This window comes from Argentina silus, assembly GCF_951799395.1.
Source record: "Argentina silus genome assembly, chromosome: 9".
NCBI classification, from domain to species: domain Eukaryota; kingdom Metazoa; phylum Chordata; class Actinopteri; order Argentiniformes; family Argentinidae; genus Argentina; species Argentina silus.
Genome location: NC_139663.1, coordinates 8,456,646 through 8,479,145, shown reverse-complemented (window position 1 = coordinate 8,479,145; position 22,500 = coordinate 8,456,646). Strand labels below are relative to the sequence as shown.

The following is a 22,500-nucleotide window of genomic DNA, read 5'->3' as shown; positions in this document are numbered from 1 at the left end:
TGACCACTTTCTCTCCTGCAGTACTCACTGCTATGGGGATAAGGGCAGAATGACAGATGAGTTTGCTTTTTTTGATTTATGATAGAAGCTAGTTTTTCATTATCAGTGTTTCCTTTTAATAAAACTTCAACATGGATTATTTCCATAACGTGGCCACCAGAAATAGTCTTTACACCTGATTGTTACTTTATAATCAGATCCTGCCCTTGATTGTCTGTCACACAGCTATGATGCCAGTCTCTCTGAGGCATGACTCTCTCTCTCTAATAACAGATGATAAATGGCCCAGCGGGGTCGGAGGAGGACACGCACACCGACACACAGATACTAGCTAAGACGCCCCACGCTGATCAGTACAACTGAATATTTCATGATCAGGGCTCAGGCCTAGACTAGAGTGATGATCTGGAGAGGATGACAATATGCCCACAGGGCACCAGCAAGACTCCCTGCCAGGGTAACAACTAGAGTATAAACCCTAACAGCCCCAAACTGTCCCCGTATCTCTGAAATGTATGACACAGCCAGTGGCTCTATAATAACACATTGCATTTGAGCATTCTGGTGAAATTACCTTTTCTGTGCATTAGGGGTTGGGACATTGGATTGAGGTAAGGCTTAAGGTTTGTAGTAATGTAACTCCAACAGTCACATCCAGGAGGGCCTAGCTTGGCTGATGCTGACAGTGACACAAATGCAAAAATGGGACTGCAGGGCAAGACCAACACCCTGAGTTTCCTTTTGCCAAGGATGCCAGTATTTCTCCAATGGCAAAACAATGACTAAAATAAGAGAACCCTTTGATGTGACATTGAGTCTTTGAGACTGCACCTCTATCCAACTCCTCTCTCTCTCTCTCTCTCTCTCTCTCTTTTCTTAACAGTTCTAATCCCTTGATGTTTAATAAGTGTGTTATATCCCAGGAAGTGAGCTAAAGCTCTTTGTCATCCACGAGTGCATGAGTCCGTGTGGAAACTAGGTCATGGCTAGGGGGTAGGATCTGAGGTCTGTGGGTGGGGCGGGGCTAGACTCTAGTACCTGCTCATGTGTCAGTCATTCATTCAGTCTCGCCTGGGTTCAAGGGTTTCCCCTGACAACCCTGTGACTGACTGCCCCAGAAGCGGCTACAGCATGTAAATCACCCTGTGTGCTTGTTAGAACAACCTTGATGGGACAACCTTGCTTCTCACAGCTCATAATGATCTGGTGTCTATAATGAGACTGGTGTTGTGATATTTTCCTCTAGGTCTTAATGAATACATAAATAAACAGATATGATTTAGAGAGTTGGCCTTAATGACCTGAGAATGTTCTACAAGTTTGTTTTCTGTTCTGTGAGCTACCATAATGAGGTTTGCAGATCTAAAGTCAAAGAGAACACTTTCTTATTCCACTACTTCAGTTGGTGTTGTTGTTTGAACTGCTGCTCTTTTGGACCGTCTCAGAGATTGGACTTTGAGTTGCAAATACTGCTGGAGGGTGTAATCGCAGAGGCCAGTGAATGATCAAGTAACCAAAATGTATGTGTGTGTGTGTGTGTGTGTGTGGTGAAATCATGCCATTTACCATGAGGTGTACAGTAGTGACTGTTGACCCATCATACACAGAACATACAGCCCACTGACCTCCTGCACCACCAGAAACACTCTTCACTCTCAACCACACACTCTCCCGATCAACCCATTATCCAGATCCATAAGCTGTACAGTATGAATAATAATATTGAGCAATATTTTCCTCACCCTGACCGTGACCCTCCGGAGAAAGACACACATACTATTGTCATCTGCAGAGCTTCATAGCTACATGTCCCTACTGTACTGTACATGCCAACAAGAAACCACTCCAATCCTATTGTTACCATAGCCACCCACAGTCATCCATACCTCAACAGTAGCTTCACACATAAGATTCCTATAGAAGCCCTCTGCCAGTCAGCAGGAACATCTTCATCCTCACTGTTAACAAATCCTCCAGCTGAATTACATGTAATACAGTCACCGGGAGAGAACAACCCATGTGTTTCAGATTAGGAGATACATTTATGCATGTAACCCCCGCCCCCCTCCCCCCGCCTTCTATCTCTAGCTCCCTCCCACCCCCACCCCCACCGCCATTCATACGTGCACACACACACACACACACACACACACACACACACACACACACACACACACACATACCTCAACCACTCAAGCCCTCTGTTTCCCTGGGCCGCAGGGTTCTGACGGAAGGACAGAGCCTCACAGAGTGGAGCAGCACACTGCCTGACCTGCATGCAAAGCAGGCTGCGCTCTCTCCTCCCAATACCCCTCCTCCATCCCCCCTTCTCTCTCTCTCTCTCTCTCTCTCTCTCTCCCATTCCGTCATCCTTTCACTCTCTCTCTCGCTCGCTCAGTCACTCTCTCACTCTCCTGCTCGATATGTCTCCCAGATAGTATACCAGTACCTCCATTTCTCTTGTCTCTTACACACTTAGACACCCACACACACACACACACACACACACACACACACACACATATACACACACACACCACATACATTGCCAGCCAGCTTTCCTAGCCCGGCTGACACCTGCCAAGTGTCCATGCAGCCTGTCTCCACAACAACCACAGCCACAACAAACACACCAGGCAGACCACCTCATCAACACTGGCCCTGCCATGATCAGACATCAACACCTCAGAGACACACACTAACACACACACACACACACACACACACACACGCACACGCACACGCACACACACACACACACACACACACACACACACACACACACACACACACACACACACACATACACACACACACACACCCCTTCCTCCACTCGGCATCATCCACCCCCCAGCCTCCTCTCACCTGCAGTGCACCTGTGTCTGTCCTCCATACCAGTCACATCAGGCTGTCCGTCAGGTGCAGAGAATCCTCATAGTGCTTTGTCAGTCTCTGTCTCTCCCTCTCCCTCCCCCTGGCTCTTCCCTCTTTCCTCTCCCTCTCCCTCTCCCTCCCTCGCTCTCACAAGCACATGCGGCGGAAACTCTTTTATTTAATTCATTACAACATCAGCCGATTAACTCCTTCGCAGATGGGTGGCTGGCTCCTGCTGGCGCTGGCTAATTGACTAGCAAGCTGGTTGACTGGTTCAACTGCTCCCCGGATCCCTCCCCTCTCTCTCTCTCTCTCTCTCTCTCTCTCTCTCTCTCTCTCTCTCTCTCGCTGTCCCCTCCTCCCCCCCTGTCCATGCTCCAGCCCAGCCGATTGCACAGCCAGCATATGACAAGGATTTCCAGGCTTTGCTGCTCTCTCCCCAATGCGATGACGATATCCCGTCGGTTTAGGATTTGTTACCGTTTCTCTTGCTCTCTCTCTCTCTCTCTCTCTCTCTCTCTCTCTCTCTCTCTCTCCCTCTCTCTCTTCCTTGTTCTATCACTCCCTTTCTCCAGCCTGACCTTTGCAATGTGATATCACCGCTTTCCAAATAAGGGAGAGGTTGCCGCGGCAACCATGGACTCCACCTGTCTCTCACCCACCCTCCCATTTTCTCTGTCCCTCTCTCACTCTCCTGCTCTCTCCTTTCTCTCAATGGTCTTTTTTCTTGTGTGATTACCGTGGATTTACCACTTTACACACACAGCAGCAGCAGCACACACACACTGAGATAGAGCGAGTGAGAAAGAGAGAGAGAGGTGTGTGGAATAGGTGATAAGCATAACAGGGAGAAGAGAGGGAAATAGGTATTACTAGCTGGAATAAAAACCAGGGGGGAGGTAGCGAGAGAGAGAAAGAAAATGAAAAATGTCCAGCTATTGTGTGTGATGGAGTGTGTCTGTGTGTTTGTGTGTGTGCATGCGTATATGTGTGTGCATATGTGTGTGTGTGTGTGTGCGTGTGTGTGTGCATGCGAGTGTGTGTGTGTGTGTGTGCGTGCGTGCGCGCGTGTGTGTGCCTGCATGTGTGCGTGTGTGTCCTCATGTGTATATGTATATGTGTGTGTTTATTCATGACGTATATCCATCTGCTGTATACTGCCTTTTATATGAATCTAAGATTGCATGGTTGGTATTTACCTGTTCCCGCGCGGCTCTGTCAGGCTGCCTCATGCTGCCGTGGGAGGGCGAGGGCGAGGGGGGGTTGTGGTGGGGGTTGTGGTGCTGGTGCTGGTGCTGGTGTTGGTGCTGCAGCTGCGGCCCCGGGTATTTGTTCTTCAGGTGGTCCATGAAGGCGTCTCTCTTGCGCTCCATGTCCACCTTGTGCAGGTTGGTGAGGGCCTCCAGGCTCTGGGCAGCGATGACCGTGTGCCTGTGCTCAGACGTGTGCACCAGCCCCACGTTGGAGAAGCGCCGGGTGCCGTTCCCCAGCGTCCGGTACTCCCGAGGGTATTCCAGGTCATCCGTCGAGATCATGTGACCGCCACCACGGTCGGGATCTGTGGAGAGGGCGGAAGGAAGGAAATGAGGGAGGGAGGGAGGGAGGGAGGGAGGAAGGGAGGGAGGGAAGGAGGGAAGGAAGGAAGGAGGGAGGCAGGGAGGGTGGGGTGGAGGGTGGCAGGTAAGGAGTGGCTCACCACACACACCAGCATGCAGACACAGATGTGTACATGCATGCACACAGACATTCAGACACACAGGCAGGCACACGGAGATGTTGAGACAGACGCACAGAGAGGAAGAGAAAAGCCAGAGTGGAGAGAGAGTGTGAGACGGAGAGAGGGAGCGGAACAGAGAAAATGAGAGAGAGAGAGAGAGAGAGAGAGAGAGAGTGGGAGGTATGGAATATTAGAATCATAGCCACCAACAGAACAGAGCAAACTAGTCCCTGGGAGAATTATTGATCTAAAGTTTAAAGAAGGAGAAAAAAAAATGAGAAAAGAAAAACGCTCCTGCAATAGATCAAAGAAAAGAATCTAGCGGAATTTTCTCTGTAGGATATTCAATTTCTTAACGCCTGTTTGTCATCTGAAGAGCCTTTCATTGCTTTCTGAAGACAGAGAAGAAATAAGAACCTCTACGAAATAAGGGAGACTGGAGTCAAAGTGGAACACTGGAAAAAACTGCAGTCCCTCCTGCCTCACCAACCGTCCTTTACCCCTCTCTCTAAACACCCCCCCCCTGCCCTACCTCCTCATTTCCCTCCCTTCCTCACTACATATCCAGCCTCCCTCTCTTCCAGAGGTGTGGAGGTTATTGATGCCGCTAGCCAGCCTTGAGGAGGCACGTCCCTCTGACAGCCCTGGTGGTCCTTTATCGCCCTCTTAATCGACACAGACAACACAGGGGGGGACGGGGGGACGGAGGGGGGGAGGGGGGGGGGAGGGGGGACGTGACAGTGATACACAAAACGGGTGAAGATCAATGAGATTAAAGCGTGAGAACGGGGGTGCCATTCACCCACTCAGTTACCTTGCTTCGGAAAACAGGCCCCAGCGTTGGCTAGAAGAGAAACATGCCCACGGTTAATCTGTGTGTGCATACACACACACATACACACACACACACACACACACACACACACACACACACACACACACACACACATCAACACACTTGTCAGTCGCACACATAAGCAAAGCTATCATAGAATGGTAACACTCTCTATGAACCCTTTGTGTGTAATGCATTATGAATGCATTATAGGGTTTATATTCATAAAGGCTGTTACATGAAACCATGATATGAATACTTGTAGAAAGTCTGATGACACACCATGAAATATAGATGGCACTATGCATGTATTCATAATGCACCACCATACAAAGTTAATAGAGGGTATCATCCATAAAAAGATTCAAATCAAACAAAAACAAATTCAACTAAAACAGCTGGCAAAACCAAACACCAATCCTTCAAATTCAAAGCAGGTAGAAAATAGTCAACATAAAGGCAGGTAAAAAGAAGAAAACAACAACACTGACTAAACTAAAACCACAAAAGAATAGAGTGAAAAGCGACGCCTAATAGGGCTGAATGAGGTGAACCACCTGCACATTAAACCCTCATCAGGATCATTATGACGGGGCTGAGAGGGAGTGGAGCACAGTGGAGCACCTCGGGCCAGGAGCAACAAATGGACTGTTAATTAAGACACAGAGAGGGCAGAGGGGGGAGGGGGGGGGGGGGGCTGCCAGGGCTGCTCAGGTAACACTAACCCTAACCCTGAGGACGCACTCTAGGGGTGTACAGCCTAACATAGTACACCCGGACTAGGGGTGTGCAGCCTAACATAGACAGCTGGACTAGGGGTGTGCAGCCTAACATAGTACACCTGGTCTAGGGGTGTGGAGCCTAACATAGTACACCTGGACTAGGGGTGTGCAGCCTAACATAGTACACCTGAACTAGGGTTGGGTTGTGCAGCCTAACATAGTACACCTGGACTAGGGGTGTACAACCTAACTTAGTACACCTGGTCTAGGGGTGTGCAGCCTAACATAGTACACCTGGACTAGGGGTGTGCAGCCTAACATAGTACACCTGGACTAGGGGTGTGCAGCCTAACATAGTACAGTACACCTGGACAGCATAGATAGAGGAAGGGTATAGAGGTGGCGGTCATATGTTCTGTGCCGGTGTGAATAGCTAGTCCATGTACACCTCTGAGCAGAACGATGTCTGTTATGGTCAGGCTTCCACCATTCCACCCTTCGCTCTTCATTCCATCAATGACGCCACGTTGTAAACTCATTCTAATTAGCTCTTTAAATACTCTGCCCTTGCATACGGCGTGTTATGGAGTGTTGCTGGACGAGGCTAAATGGACTGACCTCCTGGGTAATAGCATTAACATTGAGCGCTCCGGGGGAGAAGACGAGATCCATGCTGCTGGATATGTCCGTTTGGCCACGACTCAGCCTCCCAGATCTGTGGTTTTACACTCCATTAGACTGGAGCTTATTGTGCATCAACTAGCAGGGCCCTGACTCAGGGGCCCCATTATAAAGCCTGGCCAAGCGGGGCCCCATTGAGTAGCTCTATAATAGAGCCTGAGCATCCAGAGCCTCAGCGAGAGGCTGATTATCTAGCGCCCTGCCCAAAGCCCTGGAGCACCGACAGGCCTGAACTACATCAACTCAACCCCCATTATTCACTCACTCACTCACTCACTCACTCACTCACTCACTTACCACACAACCACACATCCCTGATAGAGGACAAAAGTCTATTATTTTTCATATAAATACAACCCTGACATCGCTCTAGCTGATAATAATAATATCATTGAGATATTGCTTTATGGTTATTCTTGTAATGCGGCATAGGCAAGCAGAAATAAATTGCTTATTGGTTAAGGGGTCTGCAAGAAATTCACTATTATAACCATTTGTGAGCGTTTCGGTGTTGAACAAGACGTAAGAACCTCTCAAACCACACTGGAAGTGTTCTGCATACTAATCATTCAGTCATTAGTTAGAAGAGTTCTATCTGCTTTACGAAACCCACAGACACACACTTATCTCTAATACACCACCGATAAGAGATGTGTGTGGGCAGGAGGACACTAATAGAAAAGGGAAGACAGGTTATTCATCTTTATTTGTCACAGCTAATATATTTCTCTATAAGCTGGCAGACAATAACACCGACAAGCAAAACAATCCCTGCAAACCCACGCACCGCTAGCACCATTTAAACCCATAGAAAAGAGCCATCATCGAGAAAACGCCTGGTGAATACTTTATCACGAGCATGACACTGTCAGAGTCAGAGAGACTGCATTGAGTATATATCAAGTCTCAAACATTATATGCAACGTAGAGGTCCTGGAATTGGACACATACTGTAGACACAGTACAGGGACCTGCAAGGACAGTAGGAGCATCAAATCCATGTCCATCATCATCATCATCATCATCATCATCATCATCATCACAACCAGGCTGATAAACCAGGCTGATGGAGCAGCTGCTGCATCTCATAGAGAGAGAGAGAGAGAGAGAGAGAGAGAGAGAGAGAGAGCATTCAAGAGCTGATCACATTAGAGGGCTACTGTACGTTGCAATTGGACAGGATATAAATGGATAAATGTCTGGTGTCTGGTGGTCTATGAACCACTACTGAACCACTTCAGAAACAGCAAAACAAAACCAAAAAGTGATAAACTGACCCTGATGAAATATCTGTTAGGATAGCAGTGTCACCGATGTTTCAGTCTCTGGACCCCTTGTTTCAGTCTCTAGACCCCTGCTGAAAACCCTGGACAGTGTTATTCAAAGAGGCATTCATTCCCTAACACCACAGCTTCCTCCCAGCAGAACACACCCGAGGGGGGAGGGGGGGGGGGGTGCTTCTCTCTCCAGCTAGCCCCCTGAACTACCACACACGAATGGAGGGGTCTGGGTGCTTATAATTAACATAAGGTCCAACCACTGAGGAGAAGGGGGAGGATGGGAGGTGGAGGGGTAGATGATGATGAACAAGGGGGAGGGGGACGGACGGACAGACAGACGGACGGACAGACGGATGGACAGACGGACGGACGGACGGACGACATTACAAATGGATGTGGAGGAGGAGGAGAAGTATGTAAGCGAAGCAAGCAGGGGCAGGGAGATAGGGAAGAACAGAAGGGGGGCAGGTCCAAAGGGACAGAGCTTGTCTCACGCCACTGGCGGTGTCGTGTCCTCCAAAGCCGGCCTGTCTGTCTGGATGAAGTTGGAGAGGGAGAGGCCAGCCTCCTCCAGCCTCCTCCAGCCTCCTCCAGCCTCCACTCAGGCTCTCACCCCTCTGATAGCGCGTCCCACTGGACAGGCTAATTTACTGGCAGGCTTGTCAGCGCTCCTCTGGGACACTTCCTGTGACAGTGCAGGCCTAATAACACCGCTGAATACTAACCAGAGAGGAAGACGAGGATCACAGTCGTGTAGAAGTAAGTGAAAAAAGCAAATTGCAAATCCAGCACATCCGTTTGACTGCAGGCTACAGGAAATTAACCAAACAGGCCCAAGGCCCTTGGCAGCCATTACTCAAAGTTCCCCAAGGAACAACAATGAAATAAAAACCCAGGGCGGAGAGAAGAAGAGAGGTAGAAACATGACTGCAGGTCACGACAGGGCAGCCAATCAGGGTTTTGTATGAAATGCAGGTGAGCATAAATTAGACCTTAGGCTGACAGCTATGGGCGTTCACTCCTGCAGACACGTGTATGTATGGGGGGGGGAGGGGGGGGGGGGGGGCATATAGCCCTGCTGTTGGGTTGCCCTGCCCTGCTTGCTGTATGTTCAGTCTCTCTCTAGTGCAACTAACACACAAGTGCTGTCCCTGCAGCGTAATTACTACACTTCCATTGGGAGCCATAAATTGACTGGTTCGCAACATTCATCCTTAGCCTATTAGACCTGACTCTGAGTGCTGGAAGCGCATTATGGTGGAGCCATGCTTACACAGACACATGTTCATACAGACACGCACGCACACATGCACCCACCCACACACACACACACACACCCACACACACACACACACACACACACACACACACACACACACACACACACACACACACTCTTCCACACTACTGCACAGTCCTGCACACATCAACACTCCTTTTCTCTCTCCATTATTAAGGTCAGCTTAGAGTGCTGATGCCCTGCTGTGCCGGGGTGAAGTTGACAGCTCCATAGAGGCCTGGCCATCATGCTTCAGCAGAAGGTCAACAGAAGAGGAGTCCAGTGTCAGTGTCAGTGGTGGACATGATAATAGGCCAGGAGCGATGAAGCGCTGCCTCACCAAAACCCAGAGAGACAGACAGCCCCAACCCGCTGCTCCCCACAGGTAATTGGAACTCCCGCCTCTTTAATTAAACTAGAACGCTATGTACGCACCCCATTTTCTTCTCTCTCTCTCTCACTCTCTCTCTCTCTCTCTCTCTCTCTCTCTCTCTATCATCCGCCTGTCTCCCCCTCTAAATTCACTTGGCTGCTACGACTGCAGGGGGGGAATTCTCGCGAAGAACTCAAATTAGAATCGCGGCAGCAGTGCGTAACCAACAAAGCACCTGTTAATACACAACGGTGTAGACACAGACAATTAGAGCGAGCGACAGGCTCCCGAGTGTGTTTCCTAACGTCTGCTGTAACTGAAAACAGTTGGAGAGAGTGTATCCACATTGGGGCGTGTGTGTGTGTGTGTGTGTGTGTGTGTGTGTGTGTGTATGTGCGTGCGTGCGTGCGTGCGTGCGTGCGTGCGTGCGTGCGTGCGTGCGTGCGTGCGTGCATGCGTGTGTGTGTGAGTGCGTGTGTGGGTGTGTGTACGTGTGTCTGTGAAAGAGAGAGAGAGAGAGAGAGAGAGAGAGATAAAGAGAGAAAGAATGAGAGAATGAGAGAGAGAGAGAGAGAGAGAGAATGAGAGAGAGAGAGAGAGAGAGAGAGAGAGAGAGAGAGAGAGAGAGATAAAGAGAGAGAGAATGAGAGAATGAGAGAGAGAGAGAGAGAGAGAGAGAGTGAGAATGACACCTGTGGTTTCTCATGTAATCACAATAACAACAGGAAGCAGTAGAATAACAGCAGTCAAGACAGGGTGTGAGAACCTCTTAATAAGCGCCTACTTGTGGTCTTGGTCAATTACTGAGATTAAGCAAGAGAACACCCATACAGCACTGTAACTAACTAACTAACTAACCGTAACACCTCATTAAATCAACACTGTTGAGTTGATCACAGAGAGACATCCATCCTACTCAATAATTCAGTTGAATAAGTAGTGGATGAGAGATATGATGCATGTGGAATATTCTCACATTATGTCGTGGGAGAAATAAAGAAGGGATGACGAGAGGAAGATGGACCCCATGCCAGCCCTGATGCAGAGAGAGCCACATCATGAAGCCATTCCTTCAAAGGAGCGCCATCTCCTCCAATGGGGGGTCTGTACCTCTGATCTCCACAGGGGGCGACGCTTAGCAATCACATACGGGCTAGGAGAAAATAACGCCAGAGGGAGAGAGACAGAGAGAAATCGAGAGAGGGATGGAAGGGAGATGATGCCCACACACTCACACACATACATGTGCACATAGGGTGTTGAGTTGAGGATGGATGTATCATCATCATACGATTGGAATCTGTGCGTGTGTGTGTGTGTGTGTGTGTGTGTGTGTGTGTGTGTGTGTGTGTGTGTGTGTGTGTGTGTGTGTGGAACTGCATTATGCATGCATGCAAATGAGGGACACCTGCTGCTTTCTAGATATAAAATGTTGATGACAGAGGAGAGAGAGAGAGGGGGGGGGGGAGGGAGAGAGAGAGAGAGAGAGAGAGAGAGAGAGAGAGATAGACGGGGGACTCTCTAGGGCTGTGCTATCATCGGGAAATGAAAGAGCTGGTGCTGACATTATAAACCAGGGCATTCTAATGATCTGCCTGGCCTGCTGCCACCTGCCCCACTGCCCAGACCCAGACAGCTGGCCAGAGACAGGGAGAGGCACAGGCTGGAGGCTGGAGGACGCTGGCTAGGATGGAGAATTGAGAGATGAGAAGCAAGCTGATTTAATAGGCCACCCTAACCCTGCTATATACTGTATCTCTAACATGCTGCTGAAGAGTGTGGTTAGGGTTAGAAACTCTAGTGTCTCTGTACCTAAGGTGATGCCCCATAAACCTTATGCTTAGGTGCACACACAGGAACGCACACACACACACACACACACACACACACACACACACACACACACACACACACACACACACACACACACACACACACCACACACACACACACCCACACACACACACACACACACACACACACACACACACACACACACACACACACAGCGTCCCTAGAGGAATGGTGACAGGGTAATTGTGAAGTCTTTACCTGGATTGATAGATGAGCCCCTGATCGATCTCTTTAATTTCTCTGCCCTGTCAGTTGGTACCAGCCACTCCCCAAGGACCCACAGCTGTGGAGTTATTACCTCTTCATTATAGCAACTGTGCAGCACACACGGCAGATACACACACACACACACACACACACACACACACACACACACACACACACACACACACACACACACACACACACACACAGCAGATATACACACACACAAGCATACAAACAGAACATTGTCAAACCCACAATAACACACTGATCATACACACCACAACACACAACTGTATCTCATGCAACCAATTGTGAGGCAAAGAGATACAGAAATGTTCCCCATCGGTGTGTGTTCCGAGTTATCTCTATGGGCTCAGTGAAGCAGCATGACACAGGCAGAGAGCACCACTGAGCCACTGACTCAGACTAAGAAACCAGCAACAAAGCAAAACAAAACATTAAAGCTAAAAGCTCTTCTTCTAGGATATATTCATTTATTCTGACCAAACAAAAGAGAAAAAAGCCCAGACAAGCAGCTGTTAATTATAATTAAATCATTACCACGGTTGAGCAAACAAGGTAATTTGGTGGCAGAGAGAGAGAGAGAGAAATAGAGAAAGAAAGAGAGGGGGAGGGAGAGAGAGAGAGACTGGGTGGATGTTCGGGGGGGTTTCTGAGGGAGATGGGGAGAGAGAGAGTCGACCGTTTATGCAAACAAAACACCACCAAGGCAGGTGGGTAAACAGACCCAATCAGGACCAGCCAGCTGTGTCACCTGTACACACACACACACACACACACAGACACACACACACACACACACACACACACACACACACACACACACACACACACACACACACACATACACCCACACATACACCCACCCACACAGTTGTGCAATTCTACAGTACATAACACCACTCACTATCACTCGACATATCACTATTCAACGACCTGTACTCAGCACCACTTAAAGGTGATGATGGTGCTATGACCACACACACACACACAGGTAAGGCAGCTGAAGAACACCAGAGGAGCCCAACACTGTTCTTTATCTGGCAGACAGGGGGCGCTACAGTCAGGCAGTGAGCTTCACTACTGACCATGGAGAAGGAATACATAATTATGGACCCAGTGTTGGTTGTAAATATAGCTGACACTGTGGCAGTCATTGACCTAAGACCAGATAATTCATTCTTAATGGTTTAATTATCTCTCACAAATATAATATCACAAATATAATAGCACACACAAAACACAGGCACTTTTAACCTCATATACAAAACACCTCGGATGCGCAAGGGTCGGTAGCAGGAGGTTCAGGACTTAATTGATTGAATTTTAATCAAGGACCTTGAACACTTGAGGAATATGAAGTCGTAAAATGGAAGATTTAAGAAGCACTCAATCTCAGGGCTGATATGAAGTGTGTCTGCATATTCATGAGACAGGAGAGGTTATTATGAGAATGAGGGGGCACAGCCAGACGATGGGGAGAGGAGTGGGAGTTATACATCTTTACACAATTATCTAGGTCCTTCATCTTGTCACACTGGGGGAGATAGCTGGGGTCTGCTGCTGTGTGCGTGCGTGCGTGCGTGCGTGCGTGCGTGCGTGCGTGCGTGCGTGCGTGCGTGCGTGCGTGCGTGCATATGCACATGCGCGTGTGTGTACTGTGTGTGTGTGTGTGTGTGTGTGTGTGTGTGTGTTGTGCTACTTTACATCGCTTTGCTTGGGCTGAGATACATAGATCCATTAGGAGAAGGTCAGAGGATACATATCAGCGTCTGTTGAACGCCTGTTCCTCACTTCCACAGCAGCAGAGGCCAGTGTAGTGACAGCATCCAACTGATTATACAACACCCTACGATGGGCATAGTGCCATACCGAGAGCTGCAGGAAGAAAACAACAGCCTTCTCAGGTAAATATGACGGTTTTCACAACAATTACGAGCTGTCTCAAAAGGGCTCCCAAGAGCAAAATTCTCATTGTTATTCTACAGCAAGCACAAAGCTGCATTCACTTTAAAAAAAAAAAAAAAGAATGAGATTGTAATCAAATTACAAAGGAAAACATTTGGATATGGATGTGAAATAAGAGGACCAAGATCTGAACGGTGACTAAATACACCCTGACTGGAATAAAAACTGCAGTTCTAAGTTTGGTCTCCTTTGATGAACTTGTTTTTGAAAAAGTACTTTCAAAAGACAAAATTGTGTTTTCTGTTGTTGCTGTTGCCAGACAGGGTCACCTACATCCAGTTTGTGGAGCACCCACAGTTATTATAAAACTGTACAGCAAACGCACTGATGTCGACAGCAAAGAGGACAGAAAACACATTTATTTCCGAGATAGCGATCCGCAGCCAGGACGCTTTCTTCTCCCCCACAACTCGTTAGGTCTGCCAGGTCAAACAAATTGGTGCGGCACATCCCTTTTACGTTTAGAGGCTGACAGCCAGCCACGCAGAACAATCGACCCAATTTGGGCTTGCTTTTAAAGACACACAGTAAAAGAAGGATGCCACTGCTGCAGGCAGATCAAACCCCCAGTCAGAGGTATCTCCCACTGTCAGGTTCCCCTGCTAGATCGCTAACACAGCTCCTGTTTAATTTCATGCAAATTGATAAACACATCTGCCTTTTCTTTTTTTTTCCTAATTAAGCACTGAGCAACAATTATTATTTCATTTGATTGGGATAAGGCACACATGCTTAAGGCCGCCCTGTTGGTGCTGCTGTGTATCGTTAAGGTTTATTAATGATGGACCTATCTATCTAACGCAGGATAAATGTCCTAGGGAGTATGGCTTTTATTTAATTAAAATGATCTCAGTCAAAGGGGGAGTATTGAATGTTGACTAGTAGGGGAGGATTACCATGCTGACTAAAGTACTGCAGCCACACGCTCTGTAGAACACTGTAGAACACTGTAGAACACTGTAGAACACTGCCAGGTGCTCTCATTAGAGACAGAGGCAACAGACAACACACACTCCTCTACTGCCTCTACAGCAGGGGAGGCTGTTGGAGGTAGAAATCGGAGGATGGGCTCATTGTAATGCGTGGAACGGAATGAGGAATGCTATCAAATACGATTTCTGCCTCCACCAACCTCCCCTGATCTACAGCAATGGACAGTCATTTACAGTCGCATGTCGTCTAGACAACACTAACCATGGTTATCAATCAAGAGCTGAGTTTGCCCACTTCTTTATAACATCGGAAGTGTGAAAAGAGAGTGACAAGAGAGTGAAAAGGAGAGTGAAGAAGAGAGAGAGACATCAGAGTAAAAGGCAGACCAAAGTGCAAGGAGGGGGTATTCCCAGGTGGAGGTGATGAGGCTACTGCAGGTAGGCTTGAGAGGGGTGACGTGAGCTACCGTAGAGCTAGGTGTGTGTGTGTGAGTGTGTGACAGGTTTGTGACGGGTGGACCTAGCTGCTCTGGGCACCTGACACATGGTGATTAGCACTTCAAACTGCATAGCAGCTGGGGCTCAGGGATGGAAGGGTGGGGGGTGGGAGACCTTAGGGGGGAGGGGGGAGGGGGGAGGAGAGAGAGAGAGAGAGATTAAGGCAGACAAGTGCAGAGAAGACGAGAGGCAGAGAGAGGGTGAAGATAAGCTAGGAGAAAGTCTTCGAGCTCAGCAATCTACCTAACCTGCTCTATGGTTCTACAGAGGTTTTGCCCAAATGGCAGCTGAACACCATGGTACGTGTGTGTGTGTATCATTGCCTGGTCTCTAAGGCTCTATTCATATGTGAGGGATTCAGCATTCTCATATACTTGGAGAGACAAGATTCTCTCTAATCACAATGAGTAAAGTGAGCAATCTCGATAGGAATAACTCTGACTATGTAATTGGAATGCTCTCTGTCAGCACTTTTTAATTGAAAATAGGAAAGAAAGATAAATCATATAATCAGTCAGTCATTAGGGGACGTGAATGGTGGTATTCTCTGCAGGTTGGTCTCCTTGGCAACAGGTCAGGTTTGTTCCAATAGCTGTCTGCAGTCTGCCTCCCCCGTCTCTCCAGTCACACTGATGTCCCATCGCTCGTGAGGCAGACACACACATGCACATGCACACACACACACACACACACACACACACACAGACATACACACACACACACAGACACACACACACACACACAAACACACACACACACACACACAGACATACACTCACACAAACAGACACACACATAGACACACACACAAACTCAAAAGGGTTAACACGCTGAGACAAACACACGTTCTCTGATACACACACACAGCATGCATAGTACAGTCGATCATGCGGACAGGGGAACAGATTACCCTAGGCACTGTGATGTGATGTCATATGATGCCAGCACTTACATGTGTCTTAATAAAACATGATTCCCGGCGACTGTCTTCAGCACGGCTAAGGCCGAGAGGGAAGGAGAGGAAGGCGAGAGGAGGAATGTGTTTGAGGAACAAGACTAGCTCTAAGTAAATACTGGCTCTAAGTGAATGAGCAGTCTCCGAAAAGATGCTGCTTCACAAAGGAGGAGAGGATTTACAGACGCTAGTTCGGCCAGATAGAGAGATGCAGCACTTATCTGAAAAGGAATGAATTCGGGGAAGTAGAGATGCGTTTTCTAAAGAGGGTAGAGGGGTATTTTGTGCAGGTAGCAGCATGATGGAGCTCTATAGAGGCATAGAGAGAGGCAGAAGATGAACACAAGACTGCAGTCCCTAGTGGGACGTCTCCGTAATTGCCTCCTCCACCAGTCCCCGGAGGGCTCCACAAAATGGGCTGCGGTGTTCAGTAGATGCCTGCAAAACAGCAGCCTCCCCCCTTGGCTTATATCTCTCATCTTCTTCTCCCCCTCCATTCTAATACATCTACACTCCACCCCCCCCCCCCCCCCCCCCCCTCCCCTCTTTCTCTCTCTCTGACACAGTTTAGAGTGGGCGAGAGACATTCAGACAGAAAATTGAAGTTCAATACAACTTGAGACTAGTTGTCCCTGTCTGCATGTCTGAGAGGAAGGCACTTGGGTTCCACCTTACCTGTCTCCTCCATCGCATGGCACTATTCCTCTCCAACTGAAAAAGGCCGGTGCCTCCTGTCTGAAGAGTGCCCACCATCACGGGTCACCCTCCCTACCCTAACTCCACCCTGTACTTGTGTTCAGCAGTGTTCCAGCCCCCCCTGTTTGTAGACCTATTGACAGCCTTGGTCATTACTCCTTGTATCCACTGCATTAGCGCGGACGCTAACGGCGAGCTGTAATCCGAGCCACACCACTCTATGTGTGTTTGGACGCCCGTGCATTGATCGGGGCCACATTGATGTTGGCACACATAGGTGTGGGTGTACTAGCGCATTAGCTTTGGCTGCTTGGCTGGTTGTCATTCTCTCCCTCTCTCTCTCTCTCTCTCTCTCTCTCTCTTCCTCCATCCCTCAGTCTGTTCCTATGGTGACGTGTGCGTTTGGGGGCAGCCCGGTGGGACCGTCGTGCGAGAGAAAGAAGAGGCGGGGGAAAGACACACAGATGGACGCGTGGGGTTGCGTGGTGACGTGGGGTGGGGAGAACAGCCAGTTGGCTCAGAAAGAGGGAGTGATGACGAGTTTGACATTTACAAGCTGATGCTACCAACATAACAGAACTCCCACCACAACAACAAACAAGGCCACAAGATTGAATATGACCAGAGATGGGACACAGATTTGAAGAGGAAGGACAGTGTGCAAGGTAATTCATATCCACATGATATGACTAGTAGACTAGTAGGCCTGATGACAGAATCAGCTGTTGCTTCAACCAGACAGCTGCACATTATTTATCCTTTACTAAACACATTGTCTTGTTTCAATGGAGAATCGTTGGACTTATATTGCACACTTTGCTGTAAATAGCCCGCCAGGAGATGATATGAACATTTTCAGGAAAAAGTACATTTCCCATTTCTGTCTTTTTGTTCAAAGTTCCAGTCACTTAATCATACCTGATGCTTTTGGGTGAGAGTGAAACACAGAGCATTAAACTGCATTGTCATCATTGCAGGCTAGCCTTGATCTATCGGCCTGCTCCCAAATGGCTGAGAATATTATGCCCCAGCGGGAGAAATGACCACAGCACAGAGGCTTACTGCAGCAGGCCACGGATTAGAGAATGCTGCCCTTGCCTCAACGCTTTTGCCCACTAAATTGCAGCAGTCACAATCAATCAGGCAAGCAGAGAGAAGTCAAAATGAATTCCATGAGGATGTGATTACTTTTGCCTGCTTATGACTTTTTCCCCCACACTTTAGTGATGATGTCAGGGAATCTTATTAAGTGATTGAACACTGAACACAAACACAGAGACACACAGACACAGATACAGACACAAACACAGACACAGATACAGATACAGACACAAACACAGACACAGACACAGACACAGATACAGACACAGATACAGATACAGATACAGACACAGACACAGATACAGATATAGACACAAACACAGACACAGACACAGATACAGACACAGATACAGATACAGATACAGATACAGACACAGACACAGACACAGACACACACACACACACACACACACACACACACACACACACACACACACACACACACACACACACACACACACACACACACATACATACATACACACAAACACACACATTCTAAATCTATCTTTTGTGTTCTTGATATACTGTAGCTTTTCAGTTATCATAATTTAAACATTTTACTCTTAATAGAGACAGTCTCTTTTATTACATATCTGTCTCTGTCCCACTTTCTCTCTGTGTCTCTCCAGTGTATCCTGTGTGGTGGGATCTAAGCTGAATGGCTGGGCCATTGAGGCAGATATGGTAGCATTTCACAGTCTCACAGGAAAAACATGTATGTAATGTAATTAAGGGATGTAACATTTACCTCAGAATGTGACATTTCCTGACGTTTCGTCAGGGCAATCTGAAGCTGTGTTCCCTGGGAGCCAACAGAGAATCAGTCTGACCGCCGCACCCACAGGAAAGCTGACTTTCTAGGGAGGGGCAACCACATGTTCCTCTCTCAAAAGATGTTCTATACAGTTGATGTAACGCTATCGTGAACATGGACACCTGTATAGCTTACGCAAAGTACTACCAAACTTTTGGAGTCAGTGAATAAAGTGGGCTAGGAAATTGACGGAGTGCCTCTCATTTGCAGTGGGTCACACCCTGGACCCACTGCAGTTCGCATATAGACCAAACAGATCTACAGACGATGCAGTTTCCCAGGTCCTCCACACCACTCTCTCCCACCTGGACAGGCAGAAGGGGGGCTATGTGAGAATGCTGTTTATAGACTATAGCTCAGCGTTCAACACCATAGTCCCCACCAGACTGGCTGATAAGATGATTGGTCTAGGACTGAACATTCCCCTGTGTGCCTGGATCCTGGACTTTCTGACGGCCAGGCCACAGGTGGTCAGGGTGGGTAGACACACCTCCAGCTCACTCACACTGAGCACAGGGTCCCCCCAGGGCTGTGTCCTTAGTCCCCTCCTCTACTCCCTGTACACCCACGACTGTGTGGCTAAGTCCAGCGAAAACTCCATCATCAAGTTTGCGGACGACACGGTCGTGGTGGGGCTGATCTCAGATAACAATGAGAAAGGCTACCTGGACGAGGTGGCGGACCTGTCACTCTGGTGTCAGGAGAACAGTCTCATCCTGAATGTCTCCAAGACAAAAGAGCTGATTGTGGACTTCAGGAGAGCACAACAACTAAGGGCCTACACACCGCTGGACATCGGAGGGACTGCTGTGGACAGGGTGAGCAGTTTTAAATACCTGGGAGTCCACATCTCAGAAGACCTGACCTGGACTACCCACATCAGTTCTCTGGTGGGAAAGGCAAGGCAGCGCCTGTTCCATCTCAGGCAACTGAGGAAATTCAGAGTCTCCCGGAGGATCCTTCAGTCCTTCTACTCTGGAGCTGTGGAGAGCATCCTGGCTGGCAACATCACCGTCTGGTACGGTAACAGCACGGCCCAGGACAGGCGAACTCTGCAAAGGGTGGTACGCCTGGCAGAAAAGACCATGGGAGCTCCAACCCCCCCTCTCCATGTCCTGTACACCAGGAGGTGTAGGACCAGAGCATACAGGATTATGAAGGACCCTCACCACCCGAAACATGGACTGTTCCAGCCGCTGCCGTCAGGAAAACGCCTCCGCTGTCATGCAGCAAAAACAGAGAGGCTAAGACTGAGTTTCTTCCCCCATGCCATCAGAATTGTCAACGATGACCCCACCAGTGCCCCCCTCAAGTCACTCACACATGCACTGTCATTCTAACACATATGCACACACATAATCATCCATCTGCTATTTATATTGCTTACTGGCTATACTGTTCATATTGTTTATACTGTTTATACTGTCCATACTGTATATTTTTTAGTACTTCTATTTTTATTTTATTGTATTTTAAAACTTATTGTGTTGTTGCACTACTCTGTGGCACTGTCACTTTTGCATTTCACTGTATACTTGTATGCACGTGACAAATAAAGAAATCTTGAATCTTGAAATCTTGAATTTCCCTGTTTACTCATGCAGAAACACGAGGACCAGAACATTGTTAAAGCCCCTCCATCTCTCTCCCTCTCTCTCCCTCCCCCTCCCCCTCCCCCTCCCACCCCCACCCCCCTCTCTCTCTCCCTCCCTCCCCTCTCTGCTTCCTGCTGTCCAAGACTGAAGCTGTAATCCTGACAATCCTAACAGTTCTGCCTCAGAGCGCTAGGAGCAGCCAACAGTAGAGCCCAGAGCTAATCCAACTAGCAGAGCGCTGAGTCACAACCTCACAACCAGACACAGAGAGAGAGAGAGGGAGAGAGAGAGAGAGAGAGAGAGAGAGAGAGAGGGAGAGAGAGAGAGAGAGAATGGATGAGAGAAGGAGCACGAGAGTGACAGAGAGACAAATGGACAGACAGGAAGACAGACAGACAGACAGAAAGGGATGAGGGGATTAAGGTTGGCAGCAGGGAGGGGAGGAAATGGAGCGAGAGCAGAATGGACTCTCAGTGAAAAGTTGTGTGCTTGAAACCAGGTGAAAGGGAGAGAGCGAAGTGGAGAGAAGAGCATAAGTGGGCCAGCCAGGAGGAGGCTGTGTCAGGGGGAGTCAGGCAGGCAGGGTGGAAAAAGACAGGGAGGATAAGATACAAATTAGACCCAAAAAAGCAGGTAGAGTGTGCATTAGGGTGAGAGGATGGATGAGTGATGAGCAAGGAGAGACCGGAGAGAGAGGGAGGGGAGACGAGGAGGGGTGTGTGAGGTGTCCTCCACATCCATTTGTCACATGGAGACTCATTAGGGGTTGTGAGGAGGCGGAGGGTTATAAATATCACTGGGACGGTCTGTTTGACAGGGGGGTGTCTGGGATATGACAGCAGCACATTCATCTCAGCATCTCAGCCCCTAAAGATAGACCCTCTGACAGCCCCAAAAGCAGACGTACAACTTTACTCTAACTGTACTTCCACCCTCTAGCAATCTCCAGCCTCCTCCCCTCCCTCCCTCCCGCCCTCCCTCCCTCCCTCCCCCCATCCTGTATCTTCTCCATCGGTCTAACCTCTCTTTCTCTGACTCACACTCATCTGTTTCAGACATGCACTGTAATAACCCCTATGTTTCCATCGATTCTTGACTTCGCTACGAGGCTGGCATCAAGCTATCTCTTCCTCATCTCCCTCCTTTGAAACCGCTTTCTAAAGCTTGCACTCTTCCCTCCTCCCCTCCTCTTCTGTTTCTTTTCCCGTCCCTAACTGGGACTGTTTGGTACTTTCCTTGTCTTGTTTTTTTCATCGTTCAGTTTCTGCGAGTCCTGACTGAATAACTCTTCACGCTTCACAGGACGCTTTTGCGTATTTCCGCTCCCTTATTTAAAAGCTTGTCAATCATTTGTTCCCTCTTGCTCTCATTTCAATTCCCCCTCTCCATCGCTGAAAATGCAATACTCAATGCTCCCCACCATCAGCAGAGTCTTGACCTCCTTCTACATTGGTCAGCTGTTTCCTCTCCCTCCCCCTTGGGCCACTGCAAGCAGATGTGAAAAATTGGCCCAATCTCTCAGTCTGTAAATGGTGCTTCCAGGTACAGCTTCACCCATACAGCATGTCTCCCCCTCCCCCTCCCCTTACACACACACACACACACACACACACACACATACACACACACATACACACACACACACACACACACACATACACACACACACACACACACACACACACACACACACACACACATACACACAGACACACACACACACACACACACACACACACACACACACACACACACACACACACACACACACACACACTATCCATCCATCATCTACATGCTACCACCCCTCCCCCAGCATCACTACCACCTCCCCACTGCCCCCACCCATGTCCCACAGACGACCCCCCCTACCTCTGTAAGACCCTGTGGACACAGCAGCCAGTGAATCACCAGAGCGTAAAGATGTCATAGAGCCCAGGGATTAGGAAAGCAGGCAGCAGACTAACATCGCAATCAGCAGCTCCAACCATAAAATAACCCTATGCTGGTAAAAAAAAAACTCTCATCACTGCTAACGGTCATTTCACCCATTCAGCCTCCTCTCCTTCTTTACCATCCCCCTCTTTCTTATGAT

The 22,500-nt window shown here is 48.5% G+C and overlaps 1 protein-coding gene across 1 annotated transcript in view; it reads right to left on the bottom strand.

Annotated features, from left to right (window-relative positions):
- Nucleotides 1-22,500, bottom strand: part of LOC310809281 (SRC kinase signaling inhibitor 1-like) — a gene marked incomplete at both ends in the record, with an annotated part of 83,753 nt that overhangs the window by 24,472 nt on the left and 36,781 nt on the right. Inside the window, 1 exon segment of the mRNA XM_083676476.1 lies at nt 4,074-4,432. Within this exon segment, the coding sequence (XP_083532602.1) occupies nt 4,074-4,432 (359 nt within the window).